This window comes from Candoia aspera, chromosome 1 (genome assembly GCF_035149785.1).
Source record: "Candoia aspera isolate rCanAsp1 chromosome 1, rCanAsp1.hap2, whole genome shotgun sequence".
Taxonomy (NCBI): Eukaryota; Metazoa; Chordata; class Lepidosauria; order Squamata; family Boidae; genus Candoia; species Candoia aspera.
The window spans coordinates 262,855,313-262,872,169 of record NC_086153.1 but is presented as its reverse complement, the minus strand read 5'-3'; the positions used below and the strand labels follow the sequence as shown (position 1 = coordinate 262,872,169).

General features: G+C 37.9%; 1 protein-coding gene across 2 annotated transcripts in view; it reads right to left on the bottom strand.

Annotated features, from left to right (window-relative positions):
* Positions 1-947: 947 nt before the first annotated feature.
* CAPRIN1 (cell cycle associated protein 1) overlaps positions 948-16,857 on the bottom strand; it is a 35,608-nt gene continuing 19,698 nt past the window's right edge. The window contains exons 8-19 of one of the 2 annotated variants that reach the window (XM_063289613.1): positions 16,049-16,101; positions 15,878-15,964; positions 13,438-13,593; positions 13,127-13,232; positions 12,406-12,467; positions 6,561-6,671; positions 5,902-6,051; positions 5,570-5,723; positions 4,844-5,038; positions 3,932-4,032; positions 3,286-3,349; positions 948-1,931 (exon numbers count right to left, since the gene is read on the bottom strand). In XM_063289613.1, the coding sequence (XP_063145683.1) occupies positions 1,867-1,931; positions 3,286-3,349; positions 3,932-4,032; positions 4,844-5,038; positions 5,570-5,723; positions 5,902-6,051; positions 6,561-6,671; positions 12,406-12,467; positions 13,127-13,232; positions 13,438-13,593; positions 15,878-15,964; positions 16,049-16,101 (1,304 nt within the window). In that variant the 3' untranslated portion in view covers positions 948-1,866. The remainder of the gene's footprint in view (positions 1,932-3,285; positions 3,350-3,931; positions 4,033-4,843; positions 5,039-5,569; positions 5,724-5,901; positions 6,052-6,560; positions 6,672-12,405; positions 12,468-13,126; positions 13,233-13,437; positions 13,594-15,877; positions 15,965-16,048; positions 16,102-16,857) is intronic. The other variant, XM_063289614.1, reaches the window with a different exon arrangement.

Genomic DNA, 16,857 nt, shown 5'->3' with positions numbered 1-16,857 from the left:
AAACAGGCAAGTTACTTGCAAATTTATGTGCAGCAGCTTGTTTAAATCACACTGGGCAATCTTGGTGCATTTTTTTAAGTATCACATACAATACATAATCTGCTTGTTTGGTTTCCAATTTATCTTTGGCTTCTGATACTCAATTTGAATTTATTTTCCATTAAGATCTTCATAACAGTACCTAGCAATAATAATATAGAATATTCTCAAAGAATTTACATAATGATCATAACGGAAGATTCTCCTTTCTAGATACCACATATAGAATCAGGGAAAGTTGTCAACTGAAGAACAGAAAGAACAGTGCTTGCTAACCTTTTAAATAAATCAGCCACTCTATATCCCCAAAGTGATTGACCACAATTGCAAAGCTGGAATAATTATTTACATTACAGATGGCTCTGTCCACAACAGCAGAGTCTTGTAACTACACTCTGAACGAATTCAGGAATTCTTGTGCAGCACCTTTCGAAAGATGTTTCCTGCATTAAATACCATGCATGCAATTCTTACTGCTTGTTTAAAACTTTCACACAACCCCTAATAAAATAAATTGTCGAGCCTCATGACTGTGACGAATCAGATAAATGCGTATCCTTACTGGATGAATATCTTGCAAACCTCTGGACGGGGAATCATCTTTAAGTGTTGAGAAATATACATTTTATATATATATTTCCCATTCAGTGTTCAAAGAATGTGCTTGTAGACTTTCCATCAGTCGTTGAAGATATGTTAAAGAATACAGGGTTGTTGTTTTTTAATATAAACATGTTTATTTATCTCGCTTGGATCTGTAACTGCTGGCTGTAATTTCCCTTAAAAGGGGAAATGAATCAAAACATTTACTGGTGCTTTTCAAAAGAGAGCAATTTAAAGGGCACCAGCAGCAGGGATTTCTTAAAATCATTAAGCTGCAGGGGGGGAAAAAAGACAGGTGACATGTATTATGCATATCCATTAATTTCCATCAGTACCAGCATCAGTTATTAAGGTGATAATACAGCAAGATCAAGTATTAATGACAGACAATGGGCAAATCATAAGGAATGATAAGAAATACCAATCCTTACAAATGGCATTGCTATCCAGGAAATGTGTTCAGGAGAGATCTCTTTTAACACTTCACATTTGAAAACACAGGTGGCAGTCCAGATTACATCTTCCATTTCTTACACAAAAATTTAAAGTGCCAATCAAAGCTTAATTTTGGGTTTACACAATTTTATCAACAGATACACAAAACAATTAATGCATCCCTTTACCACAGCAGGTCAGACTTAAAAAAAAAAAGTGCTGTAGCTAAGGGTGTGCCTAAGCAGTTCACCAGTTTAATATCTAGTCAGGGCTGTTTATTATGCATGGTGTTTCAATGAAACAGAAAAAGCTGAAATGTAGTTGTTGTTCTGTTAAGCCACACTTCACTTCTTCCATCTTTTTAATGTAGGAGTTTAAATATATCAATTTTTGATAACATTTACGGATTTACAGATTCTTATCCAAATTTGCTGCAGCGCTATATGACATCAATGAAGTCAGTTGGATTATTTCTGCCTGTTCAATTAACTATAGAGATTTTCTTTACTCTGAAACTGCCATTTTTGTTTTAAATCAAAGCAAGGGTCTGGATCTCATGTGCAAGGCTCAAGGTGACGCTTAGGATAGAACATGCAGCGCAAACGGCATTTCTTTCCATATCCAGGTAATATAAAGCTGACAACTGTAGTCTTGTCTTTATGGGCAATGAAAATAATCCCTTTACTATGAACTTCCTATAAAGGAGAACAGAGATAACTCTTCTGGTAACATGTATATAGTACACTGGCCAGTGTTTTTGGCGTTTTAAAGGTAATCCTGTATATTAGATTAATTCACTTGCTGAGCATTCATTTGAGGCATTCCTCTGTTGGGTCTTGGGGGCCCTCCACGACCTAGAAAATAAAAACAGTAATTTATTTTGGGACTGAGGCTTTTGATTTTCAGGATGGACATTCATTTCTACATATAAACTCAAAGTAAGTTTATTTAATGCCTGAAAATATTACCCACTAGCTGCCCTCTCAACAGGGAAACAGACTTCAAATGTACAGAAGTAATGCATTGAATGAGCAGAAATAATGCAAGATTTCAGACCAAAACCTTAAGTGTGTCCTACACGTTCTTTTGGTACCCACAGATACAATCCTGCCCTAAACTTGTTTTCAGATAGTATTTGAATGGAATGACAAAATACTACAGTCAATGAAGAATGATATGATATACAATTCTAGTCTGCATTTGTATGGTTCAGTATAGTCCAGGAACAAAATGCAGAAGTTGTAATTATTGCCCAGAGAGAGGACTGAAGCTTCTCTTTTCAGAATGGTCAGTCACTCAACAAAAAAATTTACTGATTTCACACACTAATGGCAACAGTGAAGCAGCAATTCTGATCAAGGTTGCTGACAAGGAATCTGCTCCCAAATGGTGAATAGCGCTAACAATCTGCCAAACAACTGCTAGGTAACCATTACCTTTTGATTAATGTATTTTAACAAATATTTACGACTTGTATTAAATGAACCTGAAATTTAGCTCTCTGTTATGCCTTATGATTATCACATTCCCCCATCAATTTTAGTATAGTCGCAAAAAAGAAGCTACATCAACATTGATCCATTTAATTATATGATTGGGTTATCTCCTCTGTCAGGTAGATGCTTCTTGTATACTAGATATGCATATACAGAGAGTGATCTGGGAAAAGTCCACTATGGACCTTCCTACATTAGACTACAACACTAGAGGACAATATTTTGGCATAATTTGCAATTATACCTTGTTTTGTGCATAGAAGAATAATGTAGCAGAACAAAGTAAGTTCCTGAATATATATAGGCTTTATGAAGGAAATTAAGTTGAGACATTTCAAAAGATTGTATTTTTATATAAAAACATCAGAATGTAGCCAAAATAGGTTACATATAACATTTACTTAAATTCAAGCAATAATGGGAAGAATCATCATATGGACACTACAAGAGCTGTAAGAAGGGTGAAAGTCACAAATATTTTTCATATGCCTCAAGAACAGGCAAGCTTTCATTTTCTCAGGCTTGCTTGGGAAAATAATAAAAAGGAATCAAGCGCATAAATAGCATGGGAGGGGAATACACATTTGAAAAAACAAATTAACCCTAATCACAAACTGCAGCAATTAAAGACACCTGAACTGAAATAGCTGAAGGTCAGCAACTCTAGAATCTCTGTAAATATTCAAATCATACATCAATTATTTAATATTACCTCGAGGTGCTCCCCGAGGGCCACTTTGTCCAGAGCCACGTTTGAAATTTTGTTGATATCCATCCTAAAATGAAAAGACCACTCAGTAGTGAAAAAACTGAAATTCAAACCTTCCAGTGTTTTAGAAGAAATTGCATAGATCATTGGCAAAAATGAAAAAAAAAAAAGAAAAGAAAAGAAAAAACTTTGGAGACTTAGAAAGGCTTCCTGACTACTGGGTTTCACTGCAAGACACTTCTCTCTCTTTGCTCAATTACCGTTAAGATTCTGTATACTCAAGAGACACTTGTCAAGTAATTGGGTGCGAGGGGGATTAAGATGCATATTTACAAACCCTGATATTTCAGTGTATTTAGGAAGTCATTCATGAATTCTCTTATTTTTGGGTGGTTCTGTTTTGTGGATTAGCAGTTGACTACAGAAGTCTGTTACAGGAAATAATGAATGTCTGCAATCTAACAGAACAGGGTAAACGAAGAATCCCAGAGAACATTTTAATTTTTTAGTTAAACCGTGATCTGAAATTAATTTTTACTTAATTAATTTTAGACAAAATACACTCTCACAAGCAGTTATAAAAATACATTTAATTTCATATACAAACACTCTAAGCTAGAAAGGCCCTTTTACAGTTGAGTAAACTTACCCGTTGGTAGTTGGAATAATCCCGTGGAGCATTAAATTGTGCCTGGGTGTAACCACTATTTGGAGTGTTGGAAAATGAAGGACGGAAGCCATCATATCCTCCTAAAAATCAGGATAAAATGATTACTGGAAAGGATTATCTTATGAAATATACCTGTATGTATTTATAATATATCCAGAAATAGCATTCTGCACAAGAAGAACATTCCTTATATTATTGAACAGACTGAGAAAGCACCACAAGGAAGGAAGAATGAATATGCTGATTCCTGCTTGTAAACTTTATAATATGATCATGGCAAATATCCTTACAAATGAAATACACTAGAACTTTACAATTTAATATTAGATTGAAAATAAATTCTTTTTCCATCTATTCCACACTTAACCTTTTAACATAAAATTACTAGATAAGTGTTTAAACTGCACCTGGGCTCCTGTGCACCATTCAGTGTCTTCAGTATTTTTCAAGACTTCCCATTATACGCAAGATTTATTATAAATTATTTTAAGTGCATTAATAAATGCAGGCACCAAAATAAAGAATCCCACCAAGAGCCATAGTTTGAATAAGTGAAAGACTTGCTTTTGTAAGCCAAGGAAGTAATAAGCCCTGAAAAAGATGCAGCCATTTAGCAGGTTACAGATGGGAAAGTCAGTTTCATATACATTATATTAAACTTCTGTTGAAACTATTCCAATGTTGGTTCCTTCTCATAGTTTGCTATCATGTAATTTGCTTCATTCTTTATTCACTAACATTACACCAGAGCAACTACTACAAGCTTATTTAACTCTGCAGTTTTACATCATTAAAAAATTAAAGCATGCCACTCTAATGCTTAAACTTCTGGATATTCTGCATTTCTGAAAAACATTCAGAATTAATCTTAAAAGGTTTTTAAGTTTTTACCTCTAAACCCATTGGCTGGTCCCCTGTATCCATTCATTAAGCCTCGAGTGCCGCGTGATCCACCACGAGACACTCCCCGGCTGTTATAATAAGGCTGACCGTTACGTGGGAACCCAGTATTCTGTTGTGGAGGCTGCTGGTGGTTACCTGCCACTTGATGGGACTGGTCCGGGGAACCATGGTAAGTGCCAACCACTAAAATGAAAAAAACCAAGAGAGTACAAAAAGTTTGAATTTATACTCGAGTTTCCTAAAGACTCAAATAATATCAAGCTAACTCACCAATGTACTCTGCTTAAGAGCCACCAAGTAGGACAGTAAATGTTTACCTATCTAAAGAAAGATTGTTTGCAGAATTAAATCCAACATGGCAGTCTGAATTCCCTGAACATGTAGAATAGTCCCTATATTTCACATGATTTAAAAAGAGTTCACTCCATAACTCCATCAATTTAGTTTCTTAACGTTTTCAAGGGGGGGGGTTCTTTTTACCAGCTGGGAGATGGGTTTTATTTAGTTTGGTATATAAAGCACCAACATTAATTGATCTTTATTCCACAGTATTTCCCCCCTTTGCAAAACCATACAAATATTGCAGAACTGCTTTTTTCACAATACATAATCAAAATATTACATAAACACCATCAGTAAAGCTTTATTTAGACTACATCTCTTTAAAACATGTTTGAGAGTGAAGCATTTCAATTCAGTTTTTCACAATTTTACCTGTCTGAAGCTGCTGTTCTTGCTGAAGTTCTGATTGCTCTACTTGATGAGGCTGATTGGAGAACGTCTGGCTGTAACTGGTCTGGTACTGATTTTGTTGCTTTAAAGTTTCTGGCTCATTGACAGGAGGAACAGGTGCATTCATGTTAAATACCTAAATGGAAAACAAGTAAAATCCAGTTGATTTTTCTTTTAACCACAGACTCATGTGATATTCCATAAACATTTCAAAAACATAAACTACTAATGGTATTTAGGGAAAAATTGACCATTATCATGATGCTGACATCCAAAATTTTGTTATCTAAATGTTTAATATATTTAATGCTTACCGTCTGCATGGACTGGAATGGAGCCGCATTAACATTGATTCCGCTGCTATGCAAAGGTTTGCTAGAGGCAGCCTGAAATACCTGAGGCTGGGATGCAGCTGGAAGTGGTGATGATGTTGGTGTCTGATCTGTACTTAAGGTTATTGAAGCCTGACAAATAAAGTTCAACCTAACGTTAGCAAGCAAGACATCAATACCATTTCAATTATGAAATAGGTTGTTGCTAATAAAGTGTGCCTACAGAAAGGGAAAACGGTAAAATCCCTTTTACTTAAGTGTCCTCTCTTTATCAAGAGGAGAAAGATCCCAGCACTCTATTCTGCACTAGCCTTGTATCTGAAAAGATTATAGAAAGTAAGTTCCTGTGCAGATACAGTGAATCTACAAAGCTATTTCCCTGTCAATCAAATACCAATTATATCTAATCACCTTCTGATTAGATTCACAGCCACCCAAGTTTAAATAAATTGCTTCTAAAATGTTCAGGATCAGAAGAAACAAGCTTAAAAAGACATTCAAGTTAGAAAAATGATCAACCTCCCCCTACCCCGATACCTAAAATAAATGGTTTCCAAGAATTTTTAAGAGGGGCACTCATCTATATATGCGTAACTGCAGCATCTTTCCCCTCCCAAGCATAATGAAGTCTCATAACTTGCCTGAATCTGGTCAATTGATTCTTTCTGAGGCCGCTGTTCTGTTGAATGAGAAGGCTGATACGTGGGCTGGGATGCTGTATATCCCTCACTTGTGGAAGAAACCAAGGGGACCTGTCAAAGTTTTAAAATTTAACAGAAACTCCGGCCAGGGCCTCTCGGTAAATCCTTCCTTTGAATTGTATGAGTTTTACACCTCTCTACGTTAGCAACACTCTTCTGCATATTTATTCATATTTAGAAACTCTAGAAGGCTTTTATTTCTTCTAGTTAATAAAGTACTATTCTGACCTTTTCCCTGAGTTTCTAGCTAGGCCAAAAAGTAAAAAGAAAGATTTGTTTAAATTTCTGCATATTCTAGTATTTGCAGGCCTTCATACCATCTCTTTTTATATTAGAGCACTGCTAGATAAGGTGGATACACTAAGGATTATGACCATAAAAATAAGGATGCCTAGTAATTGTATTAGTTATACCAAATTTGCCAGAGATGGTAATCCTTTCTACTTCTCAAAAAGCTTTGGAGGACTGCATAATTTGGGCAGGAGATTCCGTTCATAGGTCTTTATACAAAGTTTAGTACAGCAGGTCCAGTCTCTGAGCCAAGGCAAATTAAGGAACAAAATGAAGTGAACCAATCTGAGGATCAATCATAATATTCTTCCATCCATTAATCTGATAGCAACTTGTAGAATGACTGATGTAATAAACAAATTGTTCCTATTAGAAAAGATAACAATGTTACCTTTTCTTTCGAAGATTACTTACACCAATTTTATAATTGCTGCCTATTCCAGGGTTTCTCATATTGTGGATTGTGATTCCCAAGCGGGTCATAACTTAATGGGGAGGGGTTGAAAATTTTATTAAAGTTGATTAAGCCTGTTGTTTACAAGGCAGGAATGCTGTCAAAATGTTCTGCTATTCTTCCCTGGGCAAACCTTGTACAAAAGGCAAAACAGGAGCACTGTCAACTTATCCCCACTTTGCCTGGGCAAGCCTTCATTGGGCTCGTATGGGCAAAGCAGAAGGAAACCCCTGAGCAAATTTTGAGAGAGAACTAAGTCTGTAAGTGTAGGCACCTGTCAAAGCCATCTGCTAATGACAGTTTTATGTATTACTTATTTCTATTTGTTTGTTTGCTTGTTTAAGTCTATTCATGTGTTGGGGAGGGGAAGGGTTCTGATATCACCAAATTAAGAACCCCTTAGCCTAATCTAGAGAATTATAGTTACAGGACAGGCATTATATTAGCAGCCCTAGTGAATAACCAACTCTGGAAACTAAATGGGGGAATGCAACCCTACTAGCTGTCCTGGACATCTGGGCAGCTTTGATACTATTCACCAGGGTATCATTCTGAACTATCTGATGGGAATGGGCCTTGGAAGAATTGTTTCGCAGTGGCTTTCAGTGTATTTCGCTGGACTGTGAACAGAGGGTAGTACTGGGAGACTACTGACCAGTGGTGTCCCATAGGGCTCCACGTTGTCGCCTATGCGGATATATATTAAACTGCAGGGAAAATTATCCAGAGCTTCAGAGTAAAACGCCCATAATAACCTGGTAACTCCCAACTCCACTGCTCCTTGCCACCCACTTCAGGGAAGCAGTCAGTATCCCTGGACACTGTTGAAGCTCAGTAATTGGCTAGATAACTGAGAACAAGTAAAATTAAATCCAGACAAGACAGAATTGGTATAATTTAAAAGAAAACTTGGGGACTGGGGTTCAGCATATGCTAGACAACAGTCCGGGAATGCTTTCTGTAACTCAGGTGTCACTGGATTCCAAAATTAGCATTGAACATATTTGCATATTTATATTTAATGTGCCACCAGAATCTATTCCTGAACCAGTCAGGTATGGCAAACATTTCCTAGACTTTGTTTACATCGTGACATGACTAATATAGCATGCCGCTACTCATGAAAAGTAACCAGAAGCCTAAACTGGTACAAAACTTCCTTTAGGTATTAATACTCCGTAATTTTAGCAATGATTTTAAATCTGTATTTCCTACTTTGGTATTGTACTTTAGCTTAAGTATTCAACTGAACAGAAAATTGGGACATGAATAAAAAAATGAATAGTAAAATAGGAAAGAATTCATTTCATGCAATCTCAAACGTAACTCGAATGAGTGCTACAAGAAACTGGCCAACAGTTCAAAAACACTTCTCTACCATTTTTAAGGGACAGAAAAAACTACCTCTAATGTGATGATCATATTCATCACAGAACTAGGAAGAATAAACTGAAAAGTATTCAGCGGCCATGCGCAAGGAACATCTCCTCCTGGTTATTATTAAAATTACCTTGCCCTACCATGTGGCACTCTATGCACACAATTACGTTGTAAATGGTGAGTCACATGGAAACACAAGAGCCTGCACAAATTAAAATTATTGTATCCTTGTTTAAATTTACTAGAAATAAGGAAGCATTAATATCCATTATAAAAATATGTTATTTAAAACAGAATGAAATGTCAGTTTATTTCCAAGTAGTGTATATTCTTTAAACTGTTATTTATCAGAATTAAGTAATTTAATTCATGCATTTGAAAAGGATTACATAATACTGAAATCAGATTTCTTGCATTCTGCATATTACAATGAGTATTATCTTTTGAAGTCTTTTATTACTTTTCCAAAAGAATGGTAGTTTTAGAGGTAGTTTTTCCTGTCCCTTAAAAATTGTAGAGAAGTGATCATGTCATTCTGTAGCTGATAGTAAAAATTAGCAAGATTTTTAATTACAAGAAATGCTTACTCTATTATGATTTTCATTTGTGGTTTTAACCTTGGCTTCATCTTTAATCCTAATCCTTATTCATCATTAATTTTGACAGAAAGTTATTTAATGACTCCAATGAATCACTTTCAGGTCCTAGAAAGAAATACTTTTAGAACTACAGTAGTTAATCGGTATTTAAACTAATCTAAGATATTTAGACTCAATAAACACTTATGGGGCTGATGGTGACATTTGAATGGACAAAAACTATGCATTCTAGCTAGACAATTCTCACTGGCTGCAAGCAACTATCTAGAAATGGTTGAGCAAGAAAACAGTATTTCTGAAGACTCCAGGTGAACTGAACTAATGGGTGTGATTCAATTCACCTCAAATACCTTACAGGCTTGGTTCTAATTTAAAAGGAACATTATAAACAAAAAGCCCCAGTGACATGCTAATTTGATACTGAAGTAAAACCAACTTCCACAATTAATTTCCCAAGGATAATTTTTACTTCAGAAGTTTGAGTACATGAAATGGAAAATGTGTTTTGTTTCATGGATGAAACAAATTGTGGCCTGTCATGCTTGAAAGTGTGGTACACCAAACCAGCCCATCTACAGTCAGGAACAGAAATATTGGAACAAGGATAACTGTTTTTAGCCTCTGTACACCACCATGTTGAAGTTGAAAGGAAACACGCTCAGATGGGAGCGAAGTCAGGACCTTCAGCTGTAATTCAAGGGGTCTGACAAAAGTGGGGCACTAACCATTCAGGAAGTTCAGCTAGTGGCATACACACACACCCATCGTTGGTGGCTCATAAGTAATGGAACAAACCAACATCATTACAAACATAAGGATCACCTTTAATACCTGGATGAAAATCCTTTGCACTCAATGACTGCCTGAAGTCTGGAACCCATGGACATGATCAAATGCTGAGTTTTCTCCCTCGAGATGCTTTGCCAGGCCTTTACTGCAGCTGCCTTCAGCTGCTGCTTTTTTGTGGGTCTTTCTGCCTTCAGTCTTGTCTTCAGTAAGTGAAAAGCATGCTCTATTGGGTTGAGATCAGGTGACTGACATGGCCATTGAAGAACATCCCAGTTCTTTGCCGTGAGAAACTCTTGGGTAGCTTTTGCTGTATGTTTTGGGTCATTATCCATCTGCAATATGAAGCGGTGTCCTATCAGTTTGGCAGCATTTGGTTGAATCTGAGCAAAAAGTCTAGCCCTGTACACTTCAGAATTCATCCTGCAGTCAGGTCATCAATAAACACCAGTGACCCAGTTCCACTGGCAGCCATCCATGCCCATGCCATAACACTGCCTCCACCATGTTTGACAGATGATGTGTTATGCTTTGGATCTTGAGCTGTTCCTTTCCTTCTCCAGTTTTCTCTTCCCATCATTCTGGTGCAAGTTAATCTTGGTTTCATCAGTCCAACAAATCTTATTCCAGAACTGGGCAGGCTTTTTTAGGTGTTTGCTGGCAAAGTCTAATCTGGCCTTTCTGTTCTTGAGCGTTATCAGTGGTTTGCACCTTGTTCTGAAGCCTCTGTATTTACATTCATAAAGCCGTCTCTTGACTGTAGATGTTGACAATGACATGCCTCAAGAAGAACCTCCTCAAGAGCATTCTTGACCTGGCTAGATGTTTTGAAAGGGTTCCTCTTCACCATGAGCAGAATTCTGCGGTCATCCACTTCAGTTGTCTTCCATGGTCTTCCAGGCCTTTTGCTGTTGCTGAGCTTGCCAGTTAATTTTTTTCAGGATGTTCCAAACTGTTATATTGGCCACTCCCAATGTTTTTGATATCTCTCTGATGCGTTTATTTTGTTTTCTTAGCCTAATGATGGCCTCCTTCACTCGCATGGACACCTCTTTGGACCTCATGTTGAGAGTTCCAGTGAACAGCTACCAAATGCAAATGTAACACTCAGAACCACCTCCAGGCCTTTTATCTGCTTGATTGGTCATGGGGTACCTAGGAAACAGGCCACACCTAGCCATGAGGCTGCTTGTCAGCCATTTGTTCCATTACTTATGAGCCCCCAACAATGGGTGTGTGTGTATGCCACTAGCTGTACTCCCTGAATGGTTAGTGCCCCACTTCTGTCAAACCCCTTGAATTACAGCTGAAGGTCCTGACTTTGCTCCCATCTGGGTGTATTTCCTTTCAACTTCAATGTGGTGGTGTAATGCCAAAACAGTTATCCTTGTTCCAATATTTCTGGTCCTGACTGTACCTCCCATCCAGATCTTCCCAGCACCTAACCCTAACCTTTCTCCTCCTTATTTCTATTTAGCTACTTTTACACACCACTGCTCATGGCCTTGCCTTTTCCCTATGTCTCTCACCCTAGAACACCTCTACTTCTGTGTGTTTAGAATCTGTACCCAGAAGAAACAATTATTTCAATCTAGGCACAGACCATCTGAAACTGGCTGTTCCATGCACCAAATGTTTTGCATATCCCTAGTTTTAAGAGACTATTGCTGCCTTGTCATTGTGATGTCTCCATGTATTTGTGCACAGAAGCATATACAGATTTCTTTCTATGTAACTCCCCCAATGGAATTAATGATGTCAACTGTATGCTAAGTTACTATCTGTACCTTATTTTGAGTATGATGGGGTTCAGATTTTCTAAAAAAGAAGTTTTATTAATATTTTTAATTGTTGGTGGATTCTATAGTATTCATACTGGTTTACAGATTTTATTTCCTTGCTGAGAAGGTGAGAAATGAAAAATTGGGCCCAAACTTTTCTGCAAATGCAAGACCTCTTGAGAACAGGGCTCTTACAGAGCCTCTCATGGGCATGACGAAACACTTTCTCTATATTCCTTTTCCAAAACAGAAGCATGCCTCCAACAGTGTTCTGGATGAACTGTCAAAATAGTGTGAAAGGTGGGTTCTTGGGTCTTCAAAGGAAACAGATTGCCCCTGCTTTGATAATCCAGAAGTACATTATGGAAAGTTCATCCACTTCTGTTTACATGCTAATAAAGAAAGTATCGCTGAACCTAGCACAATTCCTAACTGGGGTGGGGGGGGGGGTGTTGGGAAGAAATATTCAGCCATTAGTTTTCAAGGGTTCTTACCTGTGTGGCTTCAGGTTGTACAGGAACCTGGGTTGTTTGCGCAAGTCTGGATTCAGCATGAACTAGAAATAGAATACAATCAGTACTGAAATTAATACAACAGTAGCATGCCTCATTATGTTGCACTTTACTTCTACAGTAAGTCCTCCATTGGAATATCCTTAAAAATACCCAGAAATATTAGCTGGTGCAAAATGGATCAGGTATGTTTCTAATTAATCATAAACTGAAATATGTAATTCAGTATTGGAAGAACTATTTCCTATTGCTTGTAAGCACAATTTAAGGTGCAGACATTGTAACCTTTAAAGCTGTAAACAAGTACAAATATCCAAGGGACTGCCTCTCATTATAAACCTGTCCACACATTAAGATTGCAGGAGAATTTCTTCTGAGGATTCCCACACTTTCAAAGATCTACTGACTGGGAGAAACTTTTCAATGGGATGCATTCTCTTAGGATGCATGTTGGGTCCCATTCTTTCTACTTTAAAAAGTGCACTTAAAATGTGTCTTTTCAGCCAAGCCTTTAAATGTTAATTATCATAGCACATGAATATTTTTATTAAGCTTCACTTTTCACTTTTTCCTTGTAAAGCTGAGCATTCAACAAATGGAAAGGTAGAGTATAAATAGAGTGAAATGTAAAAATACTTAATTACTTGAGCTTCATTACCATTTTGCTACATATGTTATACACAAACAATGTTATATTACAGACCTGGAGGGCAAACCATCTGTGGTATCTGCAAAGTTTGTGGATTCATAGGCTGAGCTGAAACAATAGCAGGGTCAAGTGCTTGGTTCTCAAATTCCAGCATAGAGTCCTAGATAATTAAGATAAGATCTAAGCCAGCTTCACTAGAGACATAGAATTATTAAGACAGCTTCACTAGAGACAAAACCAATGCCAATCAGCCAGTGCTAAATTTTGTGTTTCAGATCAACTGAAGTAAACAGTTCCCTACTTCAATTGGATTCTACTTGTATTTTAAAAATGCTGTAATCTTGTATCATCAAATTATCAATTACCTGCATGAAGTTATATGGGCCTTGCATTTGTGCCATAAGATCCTGCACCCGTTGTCTTCTAACAAGTGGATCTGCCTGAGCCACAGCTGTAAGTGTATGGGCATCTGGAACTGGAGGAGATGTAGCCTGTGGTTGTTGCTGGAGTGAATTTACCACCTACATTAGAAATGATCAATATAGTTTCAGTCAGTCCACAATTAGAATGGCAAATTGACAATATTACCTACTAGCAATTTTGTGGACAACAGTATATTTGACTGTCCTCCTGGAGGAAGAGCGGTATAAAGATCTTTTTTTTTTTTTTACAATTTTAAATAGTTAAGATCCGGGTCATGATTTCCTTTAAAAAATCTGCAAAAATGCGAAGGATGATTTGGATGAACTCAGCACTGTATGCTATTAGCTTACTTAGAAATTGAGAAAGAAAGCAGGTCTCTGTAAAAAACTAATAGCATGCTTGGGATTTTAAGAGTAACATGAAAGTAAATCTTAAAGATACATTTTTATAAGGGGGAAGAGGTAGGATCCTTAAATGCTCTAACCTAAGTAAACTACACATATTTAACTTAAAGTACTTAGCTTACACAATTCCAACAACAGAGTTGGTATGCATCTGGTAAGGATATGCTAACTGTATGGTTGCTTATTTATATTTAATATTACTGCTAAAATGCCCTTTAATATAATATATAGAATATTGAACTGCTGGAATCAATGTAATTACCACTAACATTCAGTACTTGCTGTTACTGTGATTACTGTATGCACAACCATACAGATCTGGTGAAGTTACGCATTTTCATCAATTCTGATCCATTTGTGTTTTAAGACTGGTGAAGGCTCAAACTATATCTGTAAGGATTTCTAGATAAACTAATTACGTTCGTGCTCCAACTTCTGTATATTAATGGTTATAACGTAATAGTATTCTAGTAAGTACAGGTAGTCCTTGAGTTATAATGGCAAATGACATCACACGACCACATCACTTAGGGACAGCAATCCCTTCAGTCCCCATTGCTGTCGTTAAGTGAGGATTGTGGGTCATTAAGTGAGCAATTCCTTGCAACTTCCTGCCAGCTTCTAACAACCAAAGTCAGTGGGGAAGCTGGCAGGAAACTGCAAATCTCAGGTGGCATGCAAGCAGGGAGGCAAGTGGCTGCTGCTGGGTGGGAAAGGGAGCAAAGAGGTGCGCGAGTCGCCGGGAAAGGTGCACAAGTAGCTGGGGAGGTGCTGTGCAAGCGTGGCAAGGCTCAGGGAAGGTGCTTAAGGGTGTGCGGCGCAGCAGGGCTTCAGGTGGCTGCTGCCTGGTGGGAGATGGTGTGGGAGGGTATGTGAGTGGCCAGGAGGCACTGTGCAAATGCAGTGAGGGGAGAGTGAGCAAGGGTGTGTGGGTGGAGGGGGAGGTGTGGCACAAGTGCAGAGGGGCTAAGGGAGGGTGTGCAGGTGGGAGAGACTTACCCGAGCAACTTGCAATCTTCCTTGCCGGCTTCCCCATTGACTTTGCTTGCGGGAAGCCAGAAGGGAAGGTGTAATGGTATGTGGGAAAGACCTTAGGAGACTGGGCAAAGAGACACTGCCAAGGGAACAGTCAGATAAGAGACAGCTTAGCCTGCAACTGGATGGTGGGCAGGGCAAGAGGCTCAGAAGAGACCCTCACTAGTTTCTCGGGCTGTAAAGGAGACAGGGGAGGACTGTACTTTCAGACTTGCAAGATTCTGTCAATGTAGCTTTACAATGAAGTAGAATTAGCTCATCTGGTTGTGATTCCTATCTGGTTTACTCCAGGAGGCCAACATTAGGTCACAAATTGTGATCATGTGACCATGGGACGCTGCAACCATCCTAAGTACAAGCCAGTTGCGAAGTGCCCAGATCACAATAATGAGATTGTGGGGGTGCTGGAATGGCTAGAACTTCAAGGACTGGTTGTAACCACCACTCATTCAATGCCATTGTAACTTCGAACAGTCACGGAACAAGTGGTCATTAACCAAGGACTACCTGCAGTATGTAACAGGCTCCTTGAGAAAAAAAGCAGCAGAAGCAATTTATGGGAGCTACTTGCGACCTTCCCTGCCAGCTTCCCCATTGACTTTGCTTGTGAGAAGCCGGCAGGGAAGGTCGCAAATGGCAATCACGTGATCACAGGATGCTGCAACCACTGTTAAATGCGAGACAGTTGCCAAGCACCCGAATCACGATCACATGACCGTGGGGGAGCTGTGACAGCCAGAACTTCAAGAACTGGCCGTAAGTTTGAACAGTCGCTGAACAAGTGGTTGTGACCTGAGGACTACTTGTATTTGGAAAAAATATTTGTTCCTGTCAAAAGTTTCTTTGAGAATTGGTTCAAGATTCTGTTTTGAATATAGTTGTTATGAATTATGAAGGAATTATAATTTACTGCGATTTTATATAAGAATATGTAACACCTTACCTCAACAGTTTCAACTGTCCATTCATCTACTTGTTCCTTCTCATTATTGCTGAACTGAGCCTCTGCCATGAATTGTCTGTTTACATACTAAAATAAAAGTGAGAGAATACAACAATAAATCAACAGCATTCATTCTAGAAAGGAGACTGCAGTATTTCTACTAAAGAGTACCTCTGTTGATTCAACTTCACTTGGTTCAGTGTATTCTTCTGTTGGCTCTGGTTCTGTGAGGAAAATACACTTTTTAGATAAAGCTGCATTAAAATGAAAGTTTACATTAATAATATTTAATTAATTATTAAAACTTGTATGCTGCCCAATGCTCAATGACTCTGGGCAGCTCACAACTATTAAACAAATAAATTACAATAAAATCAATAAAACACAATACACACACACTTATTCATCTATCTCTTAGCTGTGAAGTAGAATCATAACTGTAATGATTACTTGAATCCACAAAATATAGGCAATAAGATCTGAGATGTCTGATTATGTAGTAACTCTCTTGAATTTCATGTTTTGAAAATATTGTGCCCCTCTGAAAATATTAAGTACATGGGTGTATAACAAACAAATCCTCTCCTGTACCTCTATCCTCACCCCTGTCTGAATATTCTAGGAACTGGCAGGCAAAACATTTCAGCTCATTTTGTGGTTTTTAGAATTGGGGAGATTTTATCAGGTAAAATAGACCCCTTGAGTTAAGATATCCATCCCATCCATTAACATCCCTCAAACCTGCTTCTTCTTGTTTGGGCGGTAAGGGCAAAATGGGTACCTGCCTCAGAAACTAAAAGCTCTCATTTGGTACATTACCTCCTTGAACAAATAAAGGCTAAAAACTCTGCCCTCTCCTTGTGACTTCTTCACTAAACATATACCCTTGTACCCTCAGAAGCTAACTCCAGCCACATTAAAAAAAAAAAAAAGTACAACTCCTGATTGCAAGAAAGCTACAGACTCCTGAGGTTTGATTT